The following is a 13,868-nucleotide window of genomic DNA, read 5'->3' on the forward strand; positions in this document are numbered from 1 at the left end:
AATACATTTGAATGAATAGATCTTGGAATAATAATCTGATTATTTTCTGAGAGATTAACACATTAACAGTTTTCTGTAAACACATCCAATTGTGGAACGTAATATTATTCACAGATCTATTGATCAAAGCGTTGACTAAAATTAATTTTGCTGCGGGAAAATCCCTGTAATCTATGCTATGTGGAACATTTAAAATTCCACAAATTGAGGTGAATAAAATAAAGCATTAGACCAGAAGACTTACTCTTCCAGGAACCAAGGGTATTGTAGCTTCTGCTTTAGTCCTTTCTGCTTCATCATAGCTAGGGAGCGATGTTGCCACATTGTACGACGGTGGTTTTGGAAATCCTGGCTCATCTTTATAGTCAAAAAATGCTGTAATGAAAGAAAACAAAACACACTGATGGAATAAAAACATATTACACAAATATCCTCAAAATGCACATTTTTAGTAAATTCCTGCCAAGCGATAAAGAGATGCAAGCAATTTAAGATGTATCATGTAAACTATAGCAAAAACACATTGGACTCACTAAGAAATCACCCACTTAAAAAACAAAAAACATGTTTTTATTAAGATATAATTTAAAAATAGGTAAGGAGGAACCCAGCTTTCACATTAGCTCTATGATCCAAAAAAAGTCACATTTTAGCCAATATAACCAAAAGTTCACAGAAAACCAGAGTAAGTTTATTGTATAGTTGATAGTTGTCCACAGTATTTACGGTGATCTGATCATCAGGGAATGATTAGATAAATCTAAACACAACCGTGATCAATAAATGGAGTTAAATCAAATGGTAGCATGACTAACATGAAAAAATCAGTGCTAGAATGAATATACTGGTCTAAATATGTAATGGGAATATAAATAAACTGGTAAATATGATTGTATGTACGGTGATCATAATGCGCACCAATCGCACATGGAAATGCAGTCATAACGACCAATTACAGATCTATGAAAGTATAGTTACAGTACAGAGATTAAGTATAATTAAAGAAGCACTCCCACAAAAGTTTCTATCCCCATACTATATTGCAATCATCATATAGCACTGTGTACTCACAATTGCTTATTTTGCCATTCTACCCAGCTAATTCTTCATCATTTGTCAGTGGTTCTCAGCCTGGACGGTCGCATCTTGGCACCATGCAGGTTGAAAACTATTTATCCCCCAGACATGGATTACGGCATAGAACAGAATGATGGACAGGTGAAGGATATTATATTGTTTTTATTTTTGTTTTATTACAGGAGACAAGGGATTCAGTGGAATTAGGCGTTAGGTGAGTATAACTGTGTTTGTTATTTTCAAATAAAAAAGTTAATGTGTGTTTTGTTTTATTTCAAATAAGGCTGGTTTCACACTTGCGTTTTGATCTGCAGCGTTTTAGTGCTAAACGCATGCGTTTTTTTCCTATACTTAACATTAAAAAACGCATGCGTTTTTTAGCGTGCGTTTTGACGCGTTTTCGGCAACGCATGCGTTTTTTGACGCGTGCGTTCATTTGCAGAAATGCAACGTAGTAATTTCTAGCGGCGTTTTTTTGCCGCAAAAAAACGCATGCGTTTATTTGCGGCAAAAAATGCATTGCTGTCTATGTAAACGCATGCGTTTTTAAGCACATGCGTTTGTTTGCGTTAAAAACGCATGCGTTTTTTTAGAAAAACACAAGAAAAAACAAGAAAACCCTAACCCTAAACACAAGAAAAAACAAGAAAACCCTAAACCTAACCCTAACTCTAAACACAAGAAAAACAAGAAAACCCTAACCCTAACCCTAGGGTTACTAGGGATCCTAACCCTAAACCTTAGGGTTAGGGTTACGATCCTAACCCTTAGGGTTAGGATTAGGATCCCTAGGGTTAGGGTTAGGATCCCTAGGGTTAGGGTTAGGGTTAGGATCCCTAGGGTTAGGGTTAGGATCCCTAGGGTTACTAGGGATCCTAACCCTAACCCTAACCCTAGCTATTTCTGTTTTTAGTGGGTTTTCTAGTTGATTTTGATGGTTGGCAGCTGTTACACACTTCTCAGCATGCGTTTAAAAAACGCAAACGCAGGAAAAAACGCATGTAAATGCCGCGGTTTTTTTTCTGCATGCAAAAACGCATGCGTCTAAAAAACGCAGCGTTTTGCCACGTTTACATGCGTTTTTTCACCAAATGCGTTTTTTTTTAAATGCTGCAGATCAAAACGCAAGTGTGAAACCAGCCTTAAATACTTTATTCTAGCTTTGTGTTTATTTACCATATACTGTAACTATAGGATTAGTAATGGATAGGTGTCTTAGGCTATGTTCACACGCTGCAGGTTTTGCTGCGGACCCGCAGCTGTTTTGCAGCTGCGGGTCCGCATCCTTTTTCCATGCAGTTACAGTACAATGTAACCTAATGGAAAACAAAACCCGCTGTGCCGACGATCCTTTTTTTCTGTGGAAAATCCGCGCGGATTTTCTGCAGAAAAAAAGAAGGAGCATGTCACTTCTTGGTGCAGAATCGCAGCGATTCTGCACCCATAGGAATGCATTGAACCGCTAACTTCCCGCATGGGGCTGTGCCCACGTTGCGGGAAGTTAAGCGGATAATGTGCCGATGGTACCCGGGGTGGAGGAGAGGAGACTCTCCTCCAGGCCCTGGGAACCATATTTGGGTGTAAAAAAAAGAATTAAAATAAAAAATAAAGCTATACTCATCTCTCAGCGCTGCCCGCGGCGTCCGGTCTCAGTTGCTGTGCCGAACAGGACCTGTGGTGACGTCGTGGTCACATGATCGTGATGACGCCGCGGTCACATGACCGTGACGTCACGAAGGTCCTTGTCGGCACAGCCGCTTGCAGCGCCGGGGAGATCGCGACGTCAGAGGGTGAGTATAGCCAATTTTTATTATTTTTTACATTACTATTGATGCTGCATATTGCTGCATATGCAGCATCAATAGTACAGGAGTAATCCCGCAGCGGAAACCGCGGAACAATCTGCAGGGATAACCGCAGCGGTTTTGCCCTGCAGATTTTCAATTCCGCTGCGGGATTAACCCGCAGAGGAACCCGCAGCGTGTGAACGTGGCCTAATAGACGCTTCTGCATGGATGGATGGACGTAGCGGTGAGTAATACTAATGCTAGAATGAACCAAGTTAACCCTTAAAAGGTACATATCTTGAATGGAGAATCATTTTTTTTTAGGTTTAAATTGCTAAAGTATTTCTTTCTATATCTTCAACATTATCTAAATGTTATACGGTGACCGTGCACACGTGTAATCATCCGTTTTCAGTATGGTTAGACAGGATCATGAGAGCCTCAATTCTCGACAGAGGTATTTGACACATCAATTACACAATGAAGGTCGATAATGTGAATATCGCATAAATTGCGAATAACCATTAGCAAGTTAATGTAATCTATACGGTTAAAAAAAAAATGTGGAAACTTGAGTTTAAACTGACACTATTATCTGTCTTCTGGTAGTCAGATAAGATCAGTAACAGATGACTGGTCTGAGTACAACGGTGCTTGTACTGATACTAATGTGTATGTTTCCTGCATAACAGAGGAAATATTGGTTTTAGTGCTGTTCAATATTTCCTTTTTAAACACATTTTTAACACATTATGATGCACAGTTCCTATAATGGAAAAAAATGAATTCACCTGCGTTCTCTCCAGCAATGCTGCTATATGGAGGGGGAGCATCTGCGGAAGCCTGGGGACTTTCTACGGGTTCTTCTTCATTCTGTAACTGTGATTAGAAACATCAGTAAGGACTAAAACCTACACAAATGACTGTACAAAAGCATTGAAAGAGACATAACAGGATAATGAAGGCCACCACAACACCTGAATAGCTGCATAAGGAACAGAAATTTCCTTTGAAGCATCATGTCACGACCGAACATCATGCTTGTTTGGTACTTCCGTTACTGGTTCGATCATATTTTATGGTTTAAAACAGGACCCCGTGAAATAGCCACCTCTGCATAACCCGACGGACTCCATCATATGTCATGGGGGTCCTATGGGTACTGCTGGTCTTAATCACATACTATCATACAAGGCCTCTATATACACAGCCCCAAGATTACCACTTAGGGTCCAAATTCTTGTATGAAACATATAGTAGAAATAAGAGCACTAAATGTATGATTGCATGTTATTTTTGTTCTATTCTATTGGTATTTGTTGGTGATATGATGCTTTTACAGAGCAGCTCTCTTTAAAAGCAATAGCAGCATTGGCACTTAACCCATTCTTCCCTGCAGAACTACAGTATCTTATGTATTATTCAGTAATCTTAGCCTTTCATCTGAGTGCACTTAACAGAACAAAAGCTGTATATCAGGAATATGTTTTCTTCTTCCCTTACATTATCTAATCTCATCCATTTCCACCACAAATGAGGCAGCATATTATGGAGCAGGATGGGGCACTCCAATATACCGGCTTTCCAAACTGTGTGAGTGTTTGGAAGCAATGTTGGAAAGTAGATTTTAGAAATATTACCGGGGTCATTAAATAAATACATAAATAAATAAATATTAATGAGAAAAAAAAGACACTGCAAAATGGCACAAGGAAAACCAGACTGTTGTATGTGCGGCGCACAATAGTACGGGCCGTATATATATTTTATGAATCCTGAAACAGCTTCACGTATAAAAGTTTATTGTTCTATATTACATAATAAGTAACGCCCCTATTTAAAGCTAACTGCACATTGAGACAGAACCCTGTCCTCGTGCCTGCCAGGCCTGTTAACCAATGTGCGAATCGTTTCACAGGAAAGATGTTATATATAGGAAATCAGTAGAACAGCACATTACAACAGAAGCACATTTGCTTTAAAGGGAACCTGTCACCTGAATTTGGCGGGACCGGTTTTGGGTCATATGGGCGGGGTTTTCGGGTGTTTGATTCACCCTTTCCTTACCCGCTGGCTGCATGCTGGCCGCAATATTGCATTGATGTTCATGCTGTGTCCTCCGTAGTACACGCCAGCGCAAGGCAATATTTCCTTGCGCAGGCGTGTACTCCGAAGGACAGAAAATGAACTTCAATCCAATATTGCGGCCAGCATGCAGCCAGCGGGTAAGGAAAGGGTGAATCAAACACCCAAAAACCCCGCCCATATGACCCAAAACAAGTCCCGCCAAATTCAGGTGACAGGTTCCCTTTAAGTAAGAGCTCTACCACCATTGCATGAGATATATATCTAGCTATAGCCAGATATATTTGGACAGTGACACAAGTTTTGGTATTTTAGCCGTTTACAAAAGCATATTCAAGATACAGTTATATAATCAATTACATAGTTACATAGGTTGAAAAAAAGACCTACCGGTAGGTCCATCAAGTTCAACCTTTCTCCACCGCTTTTTTTGTCACTACATTAACTATAAGCAGCAGTGTTATAAGTATTGAGGAAATCATTCAGCCCTTTTTCTAAAAGCTGTTAAAGTGTCTGCCATTACTACCTCTTGTGGTCAGAATTCCACATTCTGACTGCTCTAACTGTAAAGAACCCTTTCCTATTTATCTGGCGGAATCGCATTATTTCCGCCCGTAGTGCATGCCCCCTGGTCCTTAGTATGGTCCTTGGAAGGAATAAGTCATGTGCCAGTCCTTTATACTGACCACACATATATTTATATGAGGTATATTTTTTCTAAGCTCAAAAGCTCTTTAATGGGCTTCATCGGCTATTCCCTCATTAATACACTGTCAATTAAGCAGGTAAAAGGTCTGGAGCTGATTCCAGGTGTGGTATTTGCATTTGGAAACTATTGCTGTGAACCCACAACATACGATTAAAGGAGATCTCAATAGAAGAGAAACAAACAGTCATTAGGCTGAAAATAATAAGTAATCAAGCACACAGATAACAGAAATGATAGGAGTTGTCAAATCAACAGTTTGGTACATTCTGCAAATAAAAAAGAGCTTGTGAGCTTGGGAACTCAAAAAGGATAGGACATTCACAGAAGAACACTGCGGGGATGATCGCAGAATCTTTTCCATAGAGAAGAAAAACCCCTTCACAACATCCACCCAAGTGAAGAACACTCTCCAGGAAGTAGATATTTCAGTATCTAAGTCTTTCATAAAGAGAAGACTTCATGGGATCAAATACAGAGGGTTCACTACAATGTGCAAACCATTAATCAGCCTTAAAAATAGAAAGACCAGATTAGATTTTGCAAAAAGATCTAAAGAAGCCAGCCCAATTTTGGAAAATCTTTCAAATGTCTCACAGCATTCTGTAATGCTGTAGATAAGCCCCCCGATGTAACCTGAAAGATAAGAAAAACAAGTTAGATTATACTCAACCAGGGGCGGCCCGGTGCGGTCCGGGTCCGATGGGCGTCGCAGGTCCGGGTCCGGCACCTCCCATCTTCATACGATGTTGTCGCGGCTCCTGCGCAGGCGTAATTCACTGCCCTGCTGAGGGCAGAGCAAAGTACTGCAGTGCGCAGACCTCGGGAAAGGTCAGAGAGGCCCGGCGCCTGCACACTGCAGTACTTTACGCTGCCCTCAACAGGGCAAATCAGTATGCCTGCGCAAGAGCCGCAACAGAAGCAAGGAAGATGACGACATCGTATGAAGATGGGAGGCGTCGGACCCGGACCTGCGATGCCCATCGGACCCGAACCGGGACCACCCCTAGGTGAGTATAATCTAACTTGTTTTTCTTATCTTTCAGGCTACATCATGGGCTTATCTACAGCATTACAGAATGCTGTAGATAAGCCCCTGATGGCAGTGGCTGCAGTTTATAGGGCCAAAATGAGGTGACAGATTCCCTTTAAGGCAGAAAAACCCACAAACAAGTAACAACTGAAATCAGCTGCCTCGCAAAGCATCCCAAAAGAGGAAACCCAGCGTTTGGTGATGTCCACTGCTTTGAGACTTCAATCAATCATTAACTACAGGATAGAAAAATGGTTGCAATTCTTAAAACGTTTTATAGGATATTTTTTATCAACCCCGTTAATTAAATCTGAAAATCTATACTTCAATTGCATCTCAGTTATTTCATTTTAAATCCAGAACAGTGGCATGCAGAGCCCATATCATGGAGATTCGATCACTGTCCAAATATTTCTGGATCTAATTTTATATACACATACAAGAACCCAAATACCCAACCCCCCCACCCCAAACACACGCACAGTATAATGAAGCCACAGAACTTCACCCACACAGTATGATGTCCTCACAGAACCCCACCTCACACACAGTATGATGACACTTCCCCCACCTCGGCTCCACACATACAATATGGAAGTCATTATACTGTGTGGAGGCCATCATATTGTGTGGAAGCAGTTGTATGAAGCCTCCCACATTATGATAACCACACAATCTCTCACAAACAGTATCAGGTCTCAATACGCAGTATATTAACCCCACAGCATTATTATTATACATTTTTATAGCGCCACTAGCTGAAGAGCCCGGCGTTGCCTGGGCATAGTAAATATCTGTGGTTATAGCACCTCACTTCTCTTATTTTCCCATCACGCCTCTCATTTTCCCCCTTACATCTCTCATTTTCTCCCTTACACCTCTCATTTTCCCCCTCACTCCTCTTATTTTCCCTCTCCTCTCATTGCCCCTCATTCTCATTCCCCCAACACTTGTCATTTCGACCTCACATCTGTCATTTTCCGATCACTCCACTATTTTGCCTCACTCCTCTCATTTTGCACTCACACCTTTTCATTTTCACCTCACACCCCTCATTTTCACCTCACACCTCTCATTTTCCCCTCAGTATATACATGTTTGTCATATCCCTTATATATAGTATACACCTGTATGTCATCTCCTGTATATAGTATGTACCTGTATGTCATCTCCCCTGTAAATAGTATATACCTGCTGTACGTCATCTCCTCCTGTATATTGTATATACCTATGTGTCATCTCCTCCTGTATATAGTATATACTTGTATGTCATCTCTTCTGTATATACTATATACCTGTATGTCATCTCCTATATATAGTATATACCTGTATGTCATCCCCTGTATATAGTATATACCTGCATGTCATCTCCCCTGTATATAGTATATATCTGCTGTATGTCATCTCCTCCTCTATATACCTATGTGTCATCTCCTCTTTTATATAGTATATACCTGTATGTCATCTCCTCCTGTATATAGTATATATCTGTAAGTCATCTCCTCCTGTATATAGTATATACCTGTGTCATCTCCTCCTGTATATAGTATGTACCTGTATGTCATCTCCTCCTGTATATAGTATATACCTGTAAGTCATCTCCTCCTGTATATAGTATATACCTGTGTGTCATCTGCTCCTGTATATAGTATATACCTGTGTCCTCTCCCCTGTATATAGTATGTACCTGTATGTCATCTCCTCATGTATTAGACCTCGTTCACACGTTATTTGGTCAGTATTTTTACCTCAGTATTTGTAAGCTAAATTGGCAGCCTGATAAATCCCCAGCCAACAGGAAGCCCTCCCCCCTGGCAGTATATATTAGCTCACACATACACATAATAGACAGGTCATGTGACTGACAGCTGCCGTATTTCCTATATGGTACATTTGTTGCTCTTGTAGTTTGTCTGCTTATTAAGCAGATTTTTATTTTTGAAGGATAATACCAGACTTGTGTGTGTTTTAGGGCGAGTTTCATGTGTCAAATTGTGTGTGTTGAGTTGCGTGTGGCGACATGCATGTAGCAACTTTTGTGAGATGAGTTTTGTGTGGCGACACGCGTGTAGCAACTTTTTGTGTATCGAGTTGCATGTGACAGGTTAGTGTAGCAAGTTGTGTGCAGCAAGTTTTGCGCATGGCGAGTTTTGCACGTGGGGAGTTTTATGTGTGGTGCGTTTTGAGTATGTGCAAGTTTTGTGTGACGCAACTTTTGCATGTGTTGCAACTTTTGTGCATGTGGCAATTTTTCCGCGTGTGCAAGTTTTGCGTGTGGTGAGTTTCCCATGAGGTGAGTTTTGCACGTGTGGCGAGTTTTGCGTGAGCCTAGTTTTGCATGTGGCGAGTTTTGCGCGTGGCGAGTTTTGAGCGGCGACTTTTGTGTTTCGACTTTTATGTGGCGAGGTTGGTGTATGTGTGGTGAAATGTGTGCTGAGGGTGATATGTGTTCAAGCACGTGGTAGTGTGTGGCACATTTTGTGTGTGTGTTCATATCCCCGTGTGTGGTGAGTATCCCATGTCGGGGCCCCACGTTAGCAACTGTACGGTATATACTCTTTGGCGCCATCGCACTCACTCTTTAAGTCCCCCTTGTTCACATCTGGCAGCTGTCAATTTGCCTCCAACACTTTTCCTTTCACTTTTTTCCCATTATGTAGATAGGGGCAAAATTGTTTGGTGAATTGGAATGCGCGGGGTTAAAATTTAGCCTCACAACATAGCCTATGATGCTCTCGGGGTCCAGACGTGTGACTGTGCAACATTTTGTGGCTGTAGCTGCGACGGTGCAGATGCCAATCCCGGACATACACACACACATTCAGCTTTAAATATTAGATTTATTCCATGGCACTTTACATGTGAACGGCACCATGTCTTAACAGACGCCCATAAATGAAGGCCTCAACTGCACCCCACACAGTAGAATGACCACCACAGCCCCCCTCCTCCACACAGTTTAACCCCACAAACCTCCACAGGTTGTATGATGGCCCCCCGCGCAGTATGATAGCCTCCACAGACCCCCACATAAAGTATGATAGCCTCTACAGACCCCCCTCAGGCAGTATGATGGTCCCCACAATTTTCTCCACAAGTACTGACTTAAAAAAATAAATCATCCCCGTTGTTCCGAAGCAATGGTCTGTTATGTGCAATCCAATAGAGAAGAAAAACCTAACAGAGCCATTATAAATCTACTGGGGAAAAAAAACTATGGATTAGTTATGGATTTTGTTGCAAATGGATTCCATGACCCCAGTCTGAATGGAGCCTTATATTTCAATGGAATATACAATATAATGGTTGGTTACTCCTAGAAAGGGTATTGCACCAATTATAGTATTTTGGAAAAAAAATCAGTATTACTCCATTGTCCCTTCAGATTTAGCGTATAGCATTGATATATCCTGGTGATTTATGAACAGAGGGCCTTAATGAGACATTTTAACAGATTTGTTGCTTCAGAGTGGCACAACAAGACAGAGACGTGCCAAAGGACAAAGTAACTCTGCGGCTCTAAGTGGATTTCTGCCAAACCCTGCTGGGTTCTTTAAAGGGGATATCTTACTGCTTGAGATTAGCTTTGCCAACTATTTATAGCCAGGCTTTTCTATTTCTCAGTGTTTTTGTGCACTGCTCCATTTACTAATGCTGTAAAATTACGCTTTCTCATGGAAAAATGGGGCTTTTGTGCGAGAATTATGATAAACATATTAATATAGGCAGTTCAATCCCGCGTTATGCAATAAATGAATAACAGACAGTGAGTGGCTGCAGTAGTCACGTCTTTGTGTTGGGTGTCTAATAGTGATGGGCGAACCCCCCCGATGATCGGTATCGGCGGGTTCGCCCGAGTTTTTTTTGTAAGTTCGAGCTCGGGGCCAGAGATCATGCGAACTTGCGTCCGAACCCCCGAGCTTGGACTTTACAGATATGGGATGGGGCAGGGGGGGGGCTGTAAAACAAAGCATAACATTAATAATAAACATTATAATTATACTTACTTGTCCAGCGACGCGCCCTCCCGTCACACTGTCTCCCGGCCGCATTTGCTTCTGGGGCAGCTCATTAATTTCTGGCAGTATTCACTGCACTCGGCAGTCTTCGGCTTTTTCGGGCAGTGTCCGTGCGGTGACGACACAATATGGACTAAGGTATAGTTGGAGTGTGTTCTTTTATCGTTTGAGTGTTTGCCGCCTGCTTCTGATTGGCCAGCATCAAACAGGGAGAAGTACACACCTCCAGTAAAACCTGTCCGCCTTTGGCCACGTTCACACGTTCAGTATTTGGTCAGTATTTTACATCAGTGATTGTAAGTGGTGACCTGATTCTATTATACTTTTCCCCTGATCGTTCCACTCCTGATTTTGTCTCACAAATACTGATGTAAAATACTGAACGTGTGAACGTAGCCTTAGGGTAGAAGTCTACAGTCACTATGTGAGTACACACACGATGAAGATTCCCCGGCAGAGGGAGTGGAGGGATCGTGACCGCAAGTATGTGATTTGCCTACAAGCAGGCACGTGCCGACTAGACATGCGTGATCTCGCCAAATACAAGTGTTTTGGAGCGAGGACAGACACCTCTAGCCAGGAGCTGTGAGTGACTGCAGACTTGTACCCTAAGGCTGGACAACCCTTTTGAAATAGGTAACTCATTAAGTGTCATCTCAGTAAGGCTGGGGTCACACATGCGAGTTTTACGGACGTAAGAGCGCAGAAACTACGTCCGTAAAACTCGCATTACATACGGCACAATTATTCTCAATGGGGCTGCTCCTATTAGCCGTATATTACGGTTCAGTATTATACGGCTTTCTACGGCCGTACAAAATCGCAGCATGCTGCGTTTGTCAGCGTACTGCGCAAATAATACGCCAATGAAAGTCTATGGGGGCGCGAAAAATACGGATTCCACACGGACCTGCAGTGTGACTTGCGAGAAATACGCAGCGCTGTTAGTGAAAAGTCGGTAATTCAATTGCCGGCTTTTTCCTTCTCCTTCACAAACCCGACAGGATATGAGACATGGTTTTCATACAGTAAACCATCTCATATCCCCTTTTTTGTTGCATATTCCACACTACTAATGTTAGTAGTGTGTATGTGCAAAATTTCAGCGCTGTAGCTGCTAAAGTAAAGGGTTAAATGGCGGAAAAAATTGGCGTGGGCTCCCGCGCAATTTTCTCCGCCAGAGTGGTAAAGCCAGTGACTGAGGGCAGATATTAATAGCCAGGAGAGGGTCCATGGTTATTGGCCCCCCCGTGGCTAAAAACATCTGCCCCCAGCCACCCCAGAAAAGGCACATCTGGAAGATGCGCCTATTCTGGCACTTGGCCACTCTCTTCCCACTCCCTGTAGCGGTGGGATATGGGGTAATGAAGGGTTAATGCCACCTTGCTATTGGAAGGTGACATTAAGCCAGATTAATAATGGAGAGGCGTCAATTATGACACCTATCCATTATTAATCCAATTGTAGGAAAGGGTTAAAAAACACACACACACATGATTACAAAGTAGTTTAATGAAATAAACACAGCGGTTGTTGTAATAATTTATTGTTCTCCCATTCCATTTCCAGGACCTCGCTTGGCAACATAATAAACGCACAAGATACATACCTTCTGCTGTCAGATCTCGTCCCACGAAGTAATCCATCTGAAGGGGTTAACTAATATTACAGGCAGGAGCCCTGCAAATGCAGCTGTGCTCCGTGCTTGTAATCCCCAGCGAATGAATGAAATGTAGGTCATTGACCTACATTTCCTTCAGTCGCGGTGATGCGCCCCTGCTGGATGTTCTCATGAACTGCAGCCTGGGAACTTTTTCCCACGCTCCAGGTCATATGAGGACATCCACCAGGGGGCGCATCACCGCGACTGAAGGAAATGTAGGTCAATGACCTACATTTCATTCATTCCCCGGGGATTACAAGCACGGAGCACAGCTGCATTTGCAGGGCTCCTGCCTGTAATATTAGTTAACCCCTTCAGATGGATTACTTCGTGGGACGAGATCTGACAGCAGAAGGTATGTATCTTGTGCGTTTATTATGTTGCCAAGCGAGGTCCTGGAAATGGAATGGGAGAACAATAAATTATTACAACAACCGCTGTGTTTATTTCATTAAACTACTTTGTAATCATGTGTGTGTGTGTTTTTTAACCCTTTCCTACAATTGGATTAATAATGGATAGGTGTCATAATTGACGCCTCTCCATTATTAATCTGGCTTAATGTCACCTTACAATAGCAAGGTGGCATTAACCCTTCATTACCCCATATCCCACCGCTACAGGGAGTGGGAAGAGAGTGGCCAAGTGCCAGAATTGGCGCATCTTCCAGATGTGCCTTTTCTGGGGTGGCTGGGGGCAGATGTTTTTAGCCACGGGGGGGCCAATAACCATGGACCCTCTCCTGGCTATTAATATCTGCCCTCAGTCACTGGCTTTACCACTCTGGCGGAGAAAATTGCGCGGGAGCCCACGCCAATTTTTTCCGCCATTTAACCCTTTATTTCAGCAGCTACAGCGCTGAAATTTTGCACATACACACTACTAACATTAGTAATGTGGAATATGCAAAAAAAAAGGGGATATGAGATGGTTTACTGTATGTAAACCATGTCTCATATCCTGTCGGGTTTGTGCAGGAGAAATGAAAAGCCGGCAATTGAATTAGCGGCTGTTCACAGATATCGCGCTGAATGAAATCTAAATACAGAATATATATATATGTGTCTCAATGACATATATATATATATATACTGTATATATGTTTTCCCTAACATTTGAGCACATAAATCCATTAGATGTCGGTTTTGCAAGCCTGCGCGAAAATCTCGCAGTACGGATGCCATACGGATTACATACGGAGGATGCCATGCGCAAAATACGCTGAAACACCCTGACTACGGATCAATATTTTGGGGACATTTCTCCGTATTACGGCCGTAGTACGGACGTATAATACGTGGCGTATTTTCTTACGCCATGTGTGACCCCAGCCTAACATCTCCACAATGATTTAGTCTCCTCTGCTGCCACTATTACATCTTGTGTCCAGTTGAACTTGAAACATTAATGAAAGGTCCTCATAAAGGTTTGTCTTCTGGTTTCCTAGCATCTTTCCAGTTGGCTCTGGTAAGACAACCATTTGGTTTGCAATTTATGC

At 42.3% G+C, this 13,868-nt stretch overlaps 1 protein-coding gene across 2 annotated transcripts in view; it reads right to left on the reverse strand.

The window, feature by feature from the left end:
* NDFIP1 (Nedd4 family interacting protein 1) overlaps positions 1–13,868 on the reverse strand; it is a 53,997-nt gene that overhangs the window by 24,230 nt on the left and 15,899 nt on the right. For both annotated transcript variants that reach the window (XM_077265848.1, XM_077265849.1), the window contains exons 2-3: positions 3,656–3,743; positions 245–375 (exon numbers count right to left, since the gene is read on the reverse strand). In XM_077265848.1, the coding sequence (XP_077121963.1) occupies positions 245–375; positions 3,656–3,743 (219 nt within the window). The remainder of the gene's footprint in view (positions 1–244; positions 376–3,655; positions 3,744–13,868) is intronic.

Source organism: Ranitomeya variabilis, chromosome 5, assembly GCF_051348905.1.
Source record: "Ranitomeya variabilis isolate aRanVar5 chromosome 5, aRanVar5.hap1, whole genome shotgun sequence".
Taxonomy (NCBI): Eukaryota; Metazoa; Chordata; class Amphibia; order Anura; family Dendrobatidae; genus Ranitomeya; species Ranitomeya variabilis.